Source organism: Alnus glutinosa, chromosome 6 (assembly GCF_958979055.1).
Source record: "Alnus glutinosa chromosome 6, dhAlnGlut1.1, whole genome shotgun sequence".
NCBI lineage: Eukaryota > Viridiplantae > Streptophyta > Magnoliopsida > Fagales > Betulaceae > Alnus > Alnus glutinosa.
In genome coordinates, this window is record NC_084891.1 from 29,797,464 (window position 1) to 29,811,782 (window position 14,319).

The following is a 14,319-nucleotide window of genomic DNA, read 5'->3' on the forward strand; positions in this document are numbered from 1 at the left end:
TAATGCATTGATCAAATTAAACCTTCAGACAAAACCTACCCACAGCTTAAGATGACAATTTTGTTGGAGGGAAGACATCTGACTTTCATGCAAATAAGATTGTATAGACCTTGTCTCTTTCTTTTCTTTTTTTTCTTTTTTTTTCTTTTTCTTTTATATATATATATATATAAAAGTAATCGACAATATCATTAAACGTGTAAGGCACCCCTAAGTACACAGGAAATATACAAAATGAAACATTTAACTAGAAGAAACAAAAAGATTAAGGAAAACGCTATAACTAATTGACAAAAGAGTTACATAAGCAACTGTCCACACATATAATGTTCTAAAGAATAAAGATAAAATCTCATCCATCGACTTTTTTCGATCCTCAAAAACTTCTGTCATTCTTTTTCTTCCATAAACACCATAAAAAAATGCACGTAGGCACCATCTTTGTATATACCTGTTCTTGTCATCCCTTTGTGCCTTCCAAGTCTTTCCGGACTTGATCATAAGTAGATAGCATTGTTGAACGCATGTTTGCGATTTCTACGAGTGTTTCAAGAGCTGAATGGAAGTAATTTTTGGAGTGAGTCATCTCCCAGCATCTCCAAAAACATGTAATTGAAAACCAAATTGATATACAAGTAGCAAAAATATAATGCTGTAAAATATATTATTGCACAGAGAGAGAGAGAGAGAGAGAGAGAGAGAGAGAGAGAGTTATGCACCTGTCTCAAATGAAAGCTGGGCAGCTCGAAGCTTTGGGGAAACCAAAGTCCCAAACATTGATAGTGATTTAGATCGCTCCTTTTGAACCTAGAACAGCAGGGATAAGATATGAAAGTTACTCCATTTACACTTCTCTTCATTCAAATTTCACAGATTGCACATTTTGAAGAGTGTATCCAGGATCCTTCTAAAGTCAGTTGTTAGAATTTATTCATTAAGTGAACTTAACACTAGGTGGTTCACACTTCAAAAGAAGGGTTCTAGCGCATGAAAAAGAATCCAATAATGCAAATGCTAAAATACAAATCTCCTTGTCATGGTAGATCAGAAAACATTATTGATTGCAAGAAACTTACTTGATCGTCAACTATAAGAGGAGTACCATTTTTTGCTGGAGTTTTCCCCAAAGTTCCTTTACACATATAGAAAAGCCAGAAGTTAAAACAGCATACGCTCAATTCAGAGTTGTCATGGCAGAAGTAGCTGAGCAATACAAAAGACATTTTCTGGTTATCTGGTATACACAGTAAAACGGTTGGTAGGAGCTCCCGCTTAAACTATATTATGGTCAAAATGATAACTAAACTGTATCCTCCCCTCATACAGGGACAACAAAACTATACCAGAAAACTGGGAACGGTGTCTTAGCTGGGGACCATCAGATATCATCTGCAACTTGTCCTCCCCAAATTCTTCTTCTCCAGAACAGCATTTTCCATTCTTGGAGGATGCCCATTTGCACAATGCAAAATGCGGTTGCTCTACAACAGATCATATATCACGAAAGTTACTTTGACATAAATACAAAGTAATGCAAATGAGTAAATCATTAATTCTATATGTATGTGTGAGAGTGCGCATGCATAAATAAAAATCATACAATCTGGGGCATCAAGTTGGGGCCGTTATAAACCTAGAATTTTCCGTCGGAATGCCAAGTCATAAACCTTGTTCATATTATATTATAGACGGTGACACCAGAAGGCATCAAATATATCCCACCATTCATCAGTTACGTGCCAGTACATCCTCCTTAACTATGTGTATAGAACTGCCCACAAAACCATTTAGATTCCATGTCCTTTCTTATTTGTTGATAAGAATTTGGAGCCAAGTGACCCTAAACTATCAGTGTCCAAGCAATACTACAAATGCGTCTCAGTTCAATTTATGGAAACCCTTAATAGCTGAAATTTCCCACTCATAGAAATGATTTTAACGGGAAAGGTGCAGAAATAAAATTACCGTCATGCTCAGTTACTTGCACCGTTGTAGCTGCAGAGTGAAATTTCATGTCCAAAAAAGCACCATTGATTCGTGACGCACCCATAGAATGTCGAGCACTGGCCAACTCCATCCATCCCTGTCAAAAAACATAAAAGGATGGTCACGAAAACCTTATGCCGGAGATTTCACTTCACGCATCAATAAAATCCAAAAGGAATTCGCACAGAACCAAGAGTAATCCACAGGTTTCTCACTAAGCAGTTCAAAAAGCTAATTATGAGAATCACAAAATAACAATTGTATGTTGAACATGTTTCAGAGATGAATTCTCTGCTTTCCGAAAATTGTGCTAAAACCAATCACATTGCCAGCCTTCTATCATCAACTATTAACATCTAAAGGTATGATTTACAACACAAACACTCTCCATTAGCAAAATCTTATATTTTGACTGCTTTCTTTGAATTCTTTCTGTGTTTATCATTGATTTTTTTGAAGAACAATTAAGAACAAGCAAGTAGAAGGAACGGGAATATGCATAGGGTTAGGGTTAGGGTTAGGTACCTGGCGAATTGTTGAAGACAACGAATCTAATAGGGTTACATAGCCATCCAACGAATCTAGAAATTGCACTACGTTATCTTCCTCCAATCGTTTTCGTTGTTGTTCTTGTTCTTGTTCTACTGCTTCTGCTTCTACTTCTACGGAGCTCTGTGTTTGGTCTTGTTCTTCCATCGAAGGTTCAGCTCTTCAACACGACGCGATCACCCTCGGTCTGTGCCTTTGTGGAGTTTACCGTTAATTTCAGATGCCTTTGGGGACTGACTTGTCATTTCATGACGCAAACTACCACGCTCTCGTAGTTTTACCGACTGTTTTTTTAAAAATACTTACTTCTCCGTGTCTATTTCGTTATTTTATATAAATAAGGGGTGAAAAATGTAAATGGGGATGGTTTATTAGTAATATCTGCCATAATGCTTATCGCTTTTAATGCTATACATCATCCCCTTGTCTTCTTTTTGTCCCCCCAAAATTGATGTGACTCTTAAAATCACCATTAAATTTTTGATATATCACTCTTGGATTTTGATCCAATGGTAATTTTAAGAGCCACATCAATTTTGAGATGACAAAAGAAAGACAAAGGGATGATGTGTATGTTATACATCATCCTCTTGTCCACACCAAATTCATCAGTTCGTGGGTCTTTTATTGTTCTTCCCAGTGAGCTATTTCAGAAGCTGGCTTGTGCTGGACTTTATCTTTACCTTGATACTATATTGCTTCAGAAGGTGCATTGTTTCATTCTGATATTCTGATGATAGTATTATTTATATGTTTTTTTTCTTACTTTTGAGCTCAGAATGATTGGCTGGTCTTGGTTTTTCATGAGTAGGTAAGTAGCTAGAGTATTAAGAGGATAGAGGAAGGCCTTAGGAACATGTTTACTTCCTTCTTTACAGTTGATACCTGCAAATCCAGCAGTTGGCGAGGAGATCTGGGAAGTTATGAGTCTCCATCCATACGAGGTTGGCCTTATTTCAATGCTATTTGATTCTTCATTTGAGAAAGTTTTAGGTGTGCTAGAGAATTTTGCTTGGTGAATCTCGTCTTCTTAGGTGCGTTTTCGTTTATACGGTGAAAGGGAAAAAGATGATGAACGGATTATTCCTATGGTTTTGGCTGCACGGCAAACAGCCAAGGTATAACTACTTATTTAATTCGGCTGAGTTCGTCTTCTTGTGCCTTGCAAAGCTTGGTGAGTTACAAGTGCCATTTGCTATTCTATGTTGCTTTACAGTTGGACACTCGAAGAATTTTGAAAAGACTTGCAAAGCTTGGTGAGTTACAATTGCCATTGAGAAATGCTAAAGATGAGTCTTTCATCCTCCCTTCATCACCCTCTTTTTCTTAAAAAAATTGATTTTAAAGAAAAAGTTGTCTCTGATGTCACATCAGAGACAACTTTTTAATAAAAATCGATTTTTTTATTAGCAAAGGAGGATGAAAGGAGGATGAGAGACTCATGTGTAGAAGGACTCATTGCCATTTGCTACTCTATGTTGCTTTACAGTTGGATACTCGAAGAATTTTGAAAAGACTTGCAAAGGAAAATCTAAGCGGATAATCAATCAACTATCTATTATTGGGTAGTGAATTGGGGGGGGGGGGGTTGGGGTGGGGGGGGGGGATCCACTTTTAATCCAAAAGAAAGGAATAAAATAATATAAAAAATAAAAAGTGGATTAAAAGTGAATTTTTTAATGTAAAGGAGGGAGAGAAAGCCAGTCAATGGTCCTCCCAATCACTACCCTCTATTATTAACTTTTTTATTTATTCTTTTTCTTTTTATGAGTTATTGTATTTGTGTTTATTCTTCTTGTTTCTACCGCAACTACAAAATGAGTATTTTTAGTCATGAATATTGTCAAAATTAAGCTTTGCAACAAAATTAAAATTGAGTTTCTGATGAATTTTTTAATGGTGTACATCGAAAGAGAAGTTGATGCAACAATTGGTATAGATTCAATTATAGATAATTTTTAGGATTCAAAAAAAGGACGAGTTTCGATATGTGTTTTGGCTGAAATTTGATATATTATGAAAACTTATTTTGTATATTTTCTTTTCTTTTCTTTTCTTTTTTTTGTCAAAACTGAATTGATGCTAATTTCGTTTTTATATATTTATTTCATATTTAATCTTAATATATTTATTATTCATGCTTTGACCTCTATCCATATTTTAATATATTTGTAATTCTGACTAATTCATATCTTGACGGCTTGGCCTTTGCTCAAAATACTTTCTGGTTTCGTCCCTGTTTGCATTCATATCTGCATCATGCGATTATTATTCTCATTTGTGTAGTTATTGTAGATATTAAAAGTGGTTATTATCCTCTATTCGCATAAAAGATAATGAGCATTTTAAGTCTTGAAATTATAATTCTTGCTTCTGGTAAATACAAAAAGACATTATGCATATCCTAAAATCGTTATCTACATCCACATATGCAGATGATAGTTTTTGCTAAATACATCCGCGTATGCGTATATCATATAATGCATAGCGGATATGTGCATATAATATATGTGAGCGGTTATTATTCGTCAACATTTTCATCACTAATGTAAACATATCCCTTCTTTATTCACTTTTACTGTACTTAAGGAAGCGATAAAATCATACATGTTTTTTTATTAGTTTATTTATACGTGGTTGAGCTAGAGGGCCTGAATTGACATAATTTAATAATTATCTTTGAAATTATTGAGAATCCTTATCCAAGCTGGAGTGCTGCCCAAAGTTGGTTAGCACTATAGCAGCTACCCATCTTCCATCTTTTTTGCTAAATTGACTAGCAATAGAAATGATTATTGATTTTTGTCAATTTTAAATGCAAGGCTAGCCAAAATAAACTTTGGCTAATCCAATGAGAATGCTTTAAGAGAATGGTTTGACCTTGATGGTACGCTTTATATTGTGAATTATTACAACTGATCTATAATTCATGCTGCATTGGCACATTAGCGGTTATAATCAAGTTTAATTATTTAATGGTTAATGTGATAAATGTTATATGGACTTATAAAGTGATGTGACAGTCCATATAATATTAGTAGTTTCAGCACTTACCTTAAAAAATAATAATAATAATAATAATAATAATAATAATAAATAATAAAAAATGTTGTTTTGAATAGAATTCCAGTATTTTCATTTGTGTACGAACTCATGTTCTTCGTACCTAATCCGAGTCTAACTCGGATCATCTCTGAAGTTATTGTATGCTAAAGTATCTGGTTGTTGTTAGCATATTCTTTGATGTTAGCATATTCTTTGAAGCTTATAAAGCTTATGCAAAGGATTTTGTAGTCAAAGCCAAAAGAGAAGCAACTCTAAATACTAAGAAACACCCTTAAGAGGCCGCATGCATTAAGGAAAAGGGAAACAAACTATTACATAAAAGGAGGAGTTTTGCAACTCTTAATTCTTTAAGAAGCTAAGAAATGACTAAATGAGTGCTTTCAGAAATGCTTCCAAATACTAAGCGAGAAGCATCCCATTTTGCAATCAAATGTGCTCGGAAGTTGGCATATCTAAAGACATTAGATGCGGTACAAACATTGAAGAGGTTGAGTTGCTAAAGACAATCTTCAATAACAGGGGCACTCGGCCGGTCCGAATAAAGGTGACCTTTAATTTGTTGATGGCCAAGATGGAGAGGAGTGACCCATGTACCTTCAAGAAAAATGGAGCCACAACCAAAAGAAGCATTCTATTGGTACTTGACTTAGCCATGAGAAAAGGAAAATACTGGTTGTTGGCCATTGATCGATGAGCGCTGCTAACTGGGTTGCTGGGTTGTTGGCATCAATTCGTACAAAATTTTCTTATCCAACAAAATGGAAAATATATACTTCTCTCTTTCATAGAAGGGCTCTTTATCCAACAAAATGGAAAATATATACTGAGTGCAATCTAGGACGAAGCAGCGTGCCACTCAACCGGTTCATGCTAAGAGGGATGCTAGGCAGGAGTTTTAAGTTTATTTGACAAAGACGGGTATACGAAGTGACCATACTTTTTGAAGGAATTTTTAATATAAAAAAGAGAAGAAAAAGAAAGAAGAGGATATTATATATATATATATATATATATATATATACACACACACACATGTGGTTGTCCTCCTTGAAATTGACATTCCAACCCAAATGACTAAATGAGCCATTGTAATGACTCACCCTCAACGATAAAATATTGTTCATTTTTTGCTCCTCCTAACCAGATTTTTCAGAAAGTTATCAATCTTGATACTATTATTGCAGAAGCACACTTAACTGCAAAGTTCTGATATGTTCATAGTCATTACATTTTTAAAACCCGTTGTGTCAAGAATTGTGTAAATATACATCTAAGCACATCCTTATTCCCATACCTAAGCGATGTGAGACGTCACAGCCATGATAAGACATATTTGGAGAAAATTAAAATGAAATAATTGGGGGGCACTACATAAATTTTCTTATCTATTCTCATATGAATTACAATTAAATTTAATTGTTTAGAAGTGAAAATACGATAAATATCACGCTACCATATCAATCCGATGGGATATGGGTAGAATGGGGTATAGTATGTAGTCAAAAACTCTTATGGGCATAGGTCAAGGGCAAAAAAATTTGTTGGCAGGGGTCGGTAGGCTAAATTTTTATTTTTTACCTAATTTTCTTTTCTTTTTTGGAATTGAGGGGAGCCATGGCCTATACCGTCCCCCCTAAATCTGTCTCTGTATATAATATTGAAAAATGTTATTTTGCATTCTCCCAGCATTCTCAACTGATGCAACATGCTTAATTCACCATCACTACAAAAAAATCAAGAATTCTGGACGGTTTGAAATTGTCCAAAAATTGGAAAAAATCGTCTAGAAAAAGGTCCAGACGGTTTTTTCTGTTGTCTAGAAAAATGGGTCGCTAATCCGAGTTATGGACTGTTTGGACCAAATTGTCCGCAATTCCAGATGGTTTGGGCCCGGGTTATGGATGGTTTTGGCCAAACTGTCCGCAATTCCAGACGGTTTGGCCCAAACCGTCGAGAACCAATTCTAGGTACAGTTTTCTCAATCTGTCTGGGATTAGTTCCAGACAATTTGGGCCAAAACTATCTGAAACTGGTTATGGACGGTTTGGGCCCAAACCATCCAGAAATTGGTTCTAGACAGTTTGGGTCCAAATCGTCCATTTTTTTTTTTTTTTAATATGAACCTCATTGGCACCCAAAAATCCTTAATACAAAATTCATTTATTTTAACCTACAAAAATCCAATTCCAAATCCATTGATTTTTTTTTTAATTTTTTTTTAATTAAAATGTATCTACGGGTGGATTGAGTATGCCACGTCAATCGAGAATGCTAGGAAAATGCAAAATAGTAATTCCCTCATAGCATTACTCCAAATTAAATAGATTAATGTTCTTTAGTATTATTACACAACTGTCTTACAAATTGGGATGACGTGACAAAAAAAAAAAAATCAACATTTGAATCAAAATCAACAATAACATGTAAAAAGAATGTTTTGAATGTTGATTGATTTTCACTGCCATAATATCACAATCGTATAACAATTATATAATTGTCTACTAAATAACATTATTTAATTAAATTTTGAGATAATACCACGCTATTATCTAACCATTATCTCACCATATTTATATGACATCGACGCATCATCAAATTATCTTCTTTTTTTCTTTTCTTTTTTTCATGTTAATGAGGCTTGATCTAATTTTTTGTATAATTCCACGATGTGATAACAAATAGATAAATGATTGTTGTATAACTCTTGACATAATTTTTATACAACTTCAACAATTTTTGTTCAAACAAACCATTAAATCTATTTTATAACACGTAAGTCATTCATAGCCACCGACAGATTAAAAATTGTTGTTAAACCTATCATATATCCTTTAGGATATGGTCATATGGGTTTATAGACTTTCTATGCAAATGTCAGCTCAAAAAGAAAAAAGAAAAAAGAAGACAGCTCATGCAAGTGTCCGTACAATTTCACGACGAGAATAAGGTATGGGTTTGTTTGAGCTGTCATTTGCCTATTGCAACACCCTAAACGCACCGTTTTGGAGGTATGATCCAACATCTTACTACCCGCCAAAAAGAAAAAGGGCTACAAAATAATGATATGATATGTTTGTCTTTCTTTCATCGGATAACCGGTTGTTGGCACATGCCTACGAGGAACTAGGGTCCACCCCTGTCTCCCTCCATCATCGTGTTTTCATTGAACAGCCACAGCCAGCCAGCCAGCCTGGCTTTAGTGGGGTCAACGTAGGGTGTGTCTGAGCTCCACACACACTCTGCATCAGCCGTGACTATTCTCATCTGGGTCAACCTTTTCTCTCTTCCGCGATATTTACCTCTTTTATCATATTACTTTTCTTGCTTTGTTTTGTTGCTCTTGTTGCTTTCCTGATCGACCATAAGCCCTTTCTTTTTCTTCTGTCTTAAACTACCCTATCCCACTTCAACAAAGAAACAGCCTTTAATTCTGGTTCTTCTCAGCGAGATAAATTCAGTTCTTATTTATGGAACCAGAGCTGCGTATTGGGTTCTTCTTTGCTCAACAGCTCCACCTAGAAGAGATTGTTGCCAAACTGTCAAACTAGAATTGGGGGTTCCTTGGAGGTTGTCTGTCTGCCAAGAATTTCACAGAAAGGTATGGTCTTGGTACCCTTCTTAGTGCTTTTTAGCATTTCTCTTTTCTTTTTGATTTTTAGAGGCTGTCTGGATTGTTCATGGTCACTTTGGAAGCAGAGAAACAAATTAGGGTTGGGTTTAATCTGAATTGCCTGGAAGGCACCTTGGCCTGGATTGTTTGAGATTAAAAAAGTTGCTTTTAGCTAAATTTGGATTGGTTAGGATTAACAACGGGCCATCATTTTTTGTGTTGAATATTTGAGGGGTGGTTCATTGAATTTACAAAATTTTGGGATTTAATTTAGACTGGAATGTTTAGGATTAGCACCTGTTCTGGTGGCTGAATGGAATTAATAACTTTGGCAAAGTTTGACTTACTTTGGCAGTCTTTTATATAGTTGAAATGACTTTTGCAACTCAGGGGATCATAGGATTTGTTTTGGGTTTGACGTTTGAATAATCTGCCAGGTATATGACTAGTAAAGGAGGGGAAATTTTGAGTGGTTTATTCCAAGTCTCAAAGTTTGGATCCAACATGGTCTTTGGTTGAAATGAACGCTTTCTGGTGTCTTGCTAATGCATGCTTAATGCGCATCTTATTGAGTATTGAGTCTATTGACCCTTCCGTATATACTTATGCACGCTTACTGCAAAATGTACAGAAAGAAAAACTTTGTTGGACCCTAGGCATATATGGAAGGGTCAATACTAGAAAAAACCATCTACAACTAATTTGGGTCACTGTCATCCACATCTACAAAATGAAGCATGAAGATTGTGGTATTCTTTCACATGCACCGATGTTTCATTCCTCAAGTAGCATGTTTCCTTGTCAAGAAGCTTCGTTCTTTTTTTTTTTCTTTTTTTTTTTTCACAAATGATTTTGTTTTATCTTCTTGCATTACTTCTCTGACCACTGTTAACTGTAGGGCTATTGGTACACTGCCTTATCTTTTCTGCAATACTACTTTGTCGCAGGGGTTAATCTAGATTAGATGGCTGATAGCTGGGATGGGAGTTATGACGTTGGCAGCCAGTCAGATGAGAGCAATCATTTTGAAAGACTGTACCTTGAGCCTATTTATGATGCATTTGTCTGCCCATTGACAAAGCAAGTTATGCGTGATCCTATTACCTTAGAAAATGGACAAACTTTTGAACGAGCAGCAATAGAAAAGTGGTTCAAGGAATGCAAAGAGAGTGGAAGAAAGCTGGTTTGCCCATTAACGCTAAAAGAATTGAAAAGCACAGACCTGAAACCTAGTATAGCTTTGCGGAACACCATTGAAGAGTGGACTGCTAGGAATGAAGCTGTTCAGGTTGACATGGCTCGTAGGTCATTGAATCTGGGGAGTTCAGATGGTGATGTTCTGCAGGCTTTGAAGTGTGTCCAGTATGTCTGCCAAAAGAGCCGATCAAATAAGCATATTGCACGTAATGCAGGCTTGATACCTTTGATTGTTGACATGTTGAAGAGCAGCAGCCGTAAAGTTCGGTGTATAACTTTGGAAACTCTTCGAATTGTGGTGGAGGATGATGTTGAGAATAAGGTTGTCACAGGTTTTGTGATTCTCTATGTAGCTTCTAAGGATTCAGCTGGAATAAATGGGCTTAGCCTCTTGCTAATGATTTCTCTTTTTTTATTGTTATTAATTTTGCAGGAAATGTTGGCTGAGGGAGATACTGTGCGCACTATAGTAAAGTTCTTGTCTCACGAGCTCTCCAAAGAGAGGGAGGAAGCTGTCTCTTTGCTGTATGAGCTCTCCAAATCTGAAATGTTGTGTGAGAAGATTGGTTCAGTCAATGGAGCAATTCTTATATTGGTTGGAATGGCAAGCAGCAAATCAGAGAATCTTTTAACTGTCGAGAAGGCTGATAAAACACTGGAGAATCTGGAGAAGTGTGAGAACAATGTGCGGCAGATGGCTGAAAATGGTAGATTGCGGCCTCTTCTGACACAACTCCTTGAAGGTGCTTGCACTGTCTTTTCTTTTATGCTTGCTTAATTTGTTGCAACACAACCGTACTCCTTGGCTTGTTTCCTTCTCCAAAAAACTTGACATTAAAAATGTTGCTTGTCATGTTTGCTTGAAGTAGAATTTATATCAAACCATGTCTGGAACTCGCTCTACCAACCTGTTGATTACTATGCTCTCTAAATTTGCTTGAAATCCATATATATATAGACATACATATATACATGTGTATTATTCCTTTTACAAAATAGGGTCAATTGATTTGTGCAATCCATATCTTAATCTTGAGATTTCATGGTTTTAAAGAAATTGTGGAGTTTAAATTTTTTTTGCTCATTTTCTTCTTTGGCCATCATAAGCAAGTATCCTCCACGATCTTACTACTATGTAGGTCAGTGTCATTGAGACGTACTGCTTCTTGCTGGGCTGGAGCATGGAATATTCTGTTTGTTTGCTGAAATTAATTGTTAAAGAATGTGTATTCAAAAGTGCAAGTCAATAATAACTTGATTCAAATGAACCAAACTCGTATGCATTGGCAAAATAATAGCTAAATAAGATAGCTCAGTTTTTAACTTCTCATTTTGTTATTTCAATCTAAGACAATTTTGTTGTATCACATGATAAAACATAAGTCCTTTTGTATTTCTTCCTTTTCTTGGTTTTTCCATCTTTTGATTGCAATTATTGTTGACGTTTGGCTTGAAAATTTTATCGGACATTCCAAATTCTGAACATGATATTATGAAAAAGAATTGGAGGATTTCTTGTAAGAGATCTGCAATGCTGATTCTTACAATCATCATTAGTCATCATTGATTTATGAATCGTTATACACAATATCTTTCTGTTTTCTTACTGAATAGAATGGGTTGGGGGCTGGGGCAGGCAGCATTTTGTAGAGAGCTTATTGGCACCCTCTAGCTATAATGGCACCTTCCCCTCATGAGAACAAGGTGGAAGGTGAAGTTACTGGCTCAAGACCAACCAGGCGTGTTAACAGACCTGGGAAAAAAAAAAGTGATCTTCTCACTGGGCTTGCTGTACAAGTTTGAGTTATACTTCTTTTTAGTTTTGTTGTCTTTGATATTTAAATTTATATGTTGTTGTTCTCACTCGATGAGGAAAAACTATTTTCCTGCTGTTAATGTTATGCAAGTAACGCTGTTCCCTTGTGATGTTGCAGGCCCACCAGAAACCAAACTGCCCATGGCTGCATACCTTGGTGAGCTTGTATTGAACAATGATGTAAAAGTCCTTGTGGCTAAAACCGCTGGTTCATCTTTGATTAATATCATGAGAAGTGGTAATATTCAGTCAAGAGAAGCCGCTTTAAAAGCTCTAAACCAGATCTCATCTTATGAGGCAAGTGCCAAAGTGTTGATAGAGGCTGGGATACTTCCCCCTCTTGTGAAGGATCTTTTCACCGTTGGTGGCAATCAGCTTCCCATGAGACTAAAAGAGGTCTCTGCAACAATTCTTGCTAATGTTGTGAACTCAGGTTATGACTTTGATTCTATCCCTGTTGGACCTGAGGACCAGACTCTTGTCTCAGAAGACATAGTCCATAACCTACTACATCTCATTAGCAACACTGGTCCAGCAATTGAGTGCAAGCTTCTCCAGGTTCTTGTAGGGCTCACTAGTTCTCAAACTACCGTGATTAACGTTGTTTCTGCCATCAAAAGCTCTGGTGCTACCATCAGTTTGGTTCAGTTTATTGAGGCTCCACAGAAAGAGTTGCGTGTAGCTTCCATCAGGCTTCTCCAGAACCTTTCCCCACACATGGGTCAGGAACTGACTGATGCCCTACGTGGGTCGGTTGGCCAGCTCAGCAGCCTAATTAAAGTCATATCAGAAAATATAGGAATCAACGAAGAGCAGTCTGCAGCTGTTGGCCTTTTAGCTGATCTCCCTGAGAGGGACTTGGGCCTTACCAGGCAGATACAAGATGAGGGTGCCTTCCAGATGATCATCTCTAGAGTGGTCAGGATCCAGCGAGGGGAGACGAGGGGCAGCCGCTTTGTCACGCCATTCCTAGAAGGGCTTGTACGGGTACTTGCAAGGGTTACATTTGTTTTGGCAGATGAACCTACTTGCGTTGCACTCTGCCGCGATCACAGTCTTGCTGCATTGTTTATTGAACTGCTTCAGGCTAATGGACTAGAAAATGTACAGCTGGTCGCTGCCACAGCATTGGAGAACTTGTCCCTGGAGTCCAAAAATTTAACAAAATTGCCCGAGTTGCCAGCACCTGGTTTTTGTGCCTCAATCTTTCCATGTTTTAGCAAACCACCTGTCATAACTGGATTGTGTAGGCTTCATCGGGGGACGTGTTCCCTAAAAGAATCCTTTTGTCTTCTGGAAGGACAGGCGGTGGAAAAGTTGGTAGCTCTGTTAGACCACACAAATGAGAAGGTGGTTGAGGCAGCATTTGCAGCATTATCTACTTTGCTGGAGGATGGGGTTGATATTGAACAAGGAGTAATGGTCCTCTGTGAGGTTGAGGGAATCAAACCTATTCTCGAAGTTTTACTCGAGAAACGAACGGACAATCTAAGGAGGAGGGCAGTTTGGGCAGTTGAGAGAATTTTGCGAACTGATGATATAGCCTATGAAGTTTCTGGAGATCCAAATGTGAGTACCGCACTTGTTGATGCATTTCAGCATGGCGACTATCGAACCCGGCAGATAGCTGAGCATGCCCTAAAGCATGTTGATAAGATACCAAACTTCTCTGGAATCTTTCCCAACAGGGGATAGGCCTCTTCAAAAAGGCTAACTCTTCAAGTTGATATCTACAAGGACATGTATGTGATTCTTCTTTCTCCCCAGCATTCTATAGATGGTCTCGAAAGCATCAAGTTGAAGGTAGATATTGTTGTATACAGATTATCTATTTCCCATTTGTAGAGGGTTTTGAAAGCCGCTGATTTGCTCTTAAAGATACTTGGCCTACTGGGTGTGTTTGAGAAAGAGTTTGGAGACGAGAAAGGATGAAAGAATTGATTGATGTGATATAAATGTGAAAGAAGTTATAATTTTTTTGCAAGAAAAAAGTAAATAAAGTTGTTTGGTAATATAAAGCAATAAAGTTTTTTTTTTTTTTTTTTAGAGAAATGAGGGGAGAGGGGTGGCAAATTGTATTCGCATGTCATGTTCT

At 36.8% G+C, this 14,319-nt stretch overlaps 2 protein-coding genes across 3 annotated transcripts; one reads left to right on the forward strand and one right to left on the reverse strand.

Annotated features, from left to right (window-relative positions):
• Window positions 1–263: 263 nt before the first annotated feature.
• Window positions 264–2,772, reverse strand: LOC133871148 (uncharacterized). 2 transcript variants are annotated; one of them, XM_062308523.1, is made up of 6 exons: window positions 2,512–2,772; window positions 1,966–2,083; window positions 1,344–1,481; window positions 1,077–1,234; window positions 720–807; window positions 264–555 (listed from the first exon to the last, which is right to left on the reverse strand). In XM_062308523.1, exons 1-6 carry the CDS (start codon window positions 2,680–2,682, stop codon window positions 461–463), a joined length of 768 nt encoding a protein of 255 aa, XP_062164507.1. In that variant the 5' UTR covers window positions 2,683–2,772; the 3' UTR covers window positions 264–460. The 2 variants fall into 2 exon arrangements, with proteins under 2 accessions (XP_062164507.1, XP_062164509.1); XM_062308525.1 differs by having other exon boundaries at window positions 1,077–1,132; window positions 2,512–2,768.
• Window positions 2,773–8,860: 6,088 nt separating this feature from the next.
• Window positions 8,861–14,199, forward strand: LOC133870476 (U-box domain-containing protein 43-like). The gene is made up of 4 exons (XM_062307610.1): window positions 8,861–9,199; window positions 10,159–10,730; window positions 10,842–11,151; window positions 12,343–14,199. Exons 2-4 carry the CDS (start codon window positions 10,176–10,178, stop codon window positions 13,917–13,919), a joined length of 2,442 nt encoding a protein of 813 aa, XP_062163594.1. The 5' UTR covers window positions 8,861–9,199; window positions 10,159–10,175; the 3' UTR covers window positions 13,920–14,199.
• The last annotated feature ends 120 nt before the right edge of the window (window positions 14,200–14,319 follow it).

Bases quoted from the DNA above. Each gene is read 5' to 3' on its own strand.
- LOC133870476 (XM_062307610.1), top strand. From the start codon at position 10,176: ATGGCTGATAGCTGGGATGGGAGTTATGACGTTGGCAGCCAGTCAGAT. The intron at 10,731-10,841 runs GTTGTCACAGGT...TTAATTTTGCAG, and splicing joins AGGATGATGTTGAGAATAAG to GAAATGTTGGCTGAGGGAGA. The intron at 11,152-12,342 runs GTGCTTGCACTG...GTGATGTTGCAG, and splicing joins TCTGACACAACTCCTTGAAG to GCCCACCAGAAACCAAACTG.
- LOC133871148 (XM_062308523.1), bottom strand. From the start codon at position 2,682: ATGGAAGAACAAGACCAAACACAGAGCTCCGTAGAAGTAGAAGCAGAA. The intron at 1,482-1,965 runs GTAATTTTATTT...GATCTGTTGTAG, and splicing joins GCAAGTAACTGAGCATGACG to AGCAACCGCATTTTGCATTG. The intron at 808-1,076 runs GTAAGTTTCTTG...CTGCTGTTCTAG, and splicing joins CTCTTATAGTTGACGATCAA to GTTCAAAAGGAGCGATCTAA.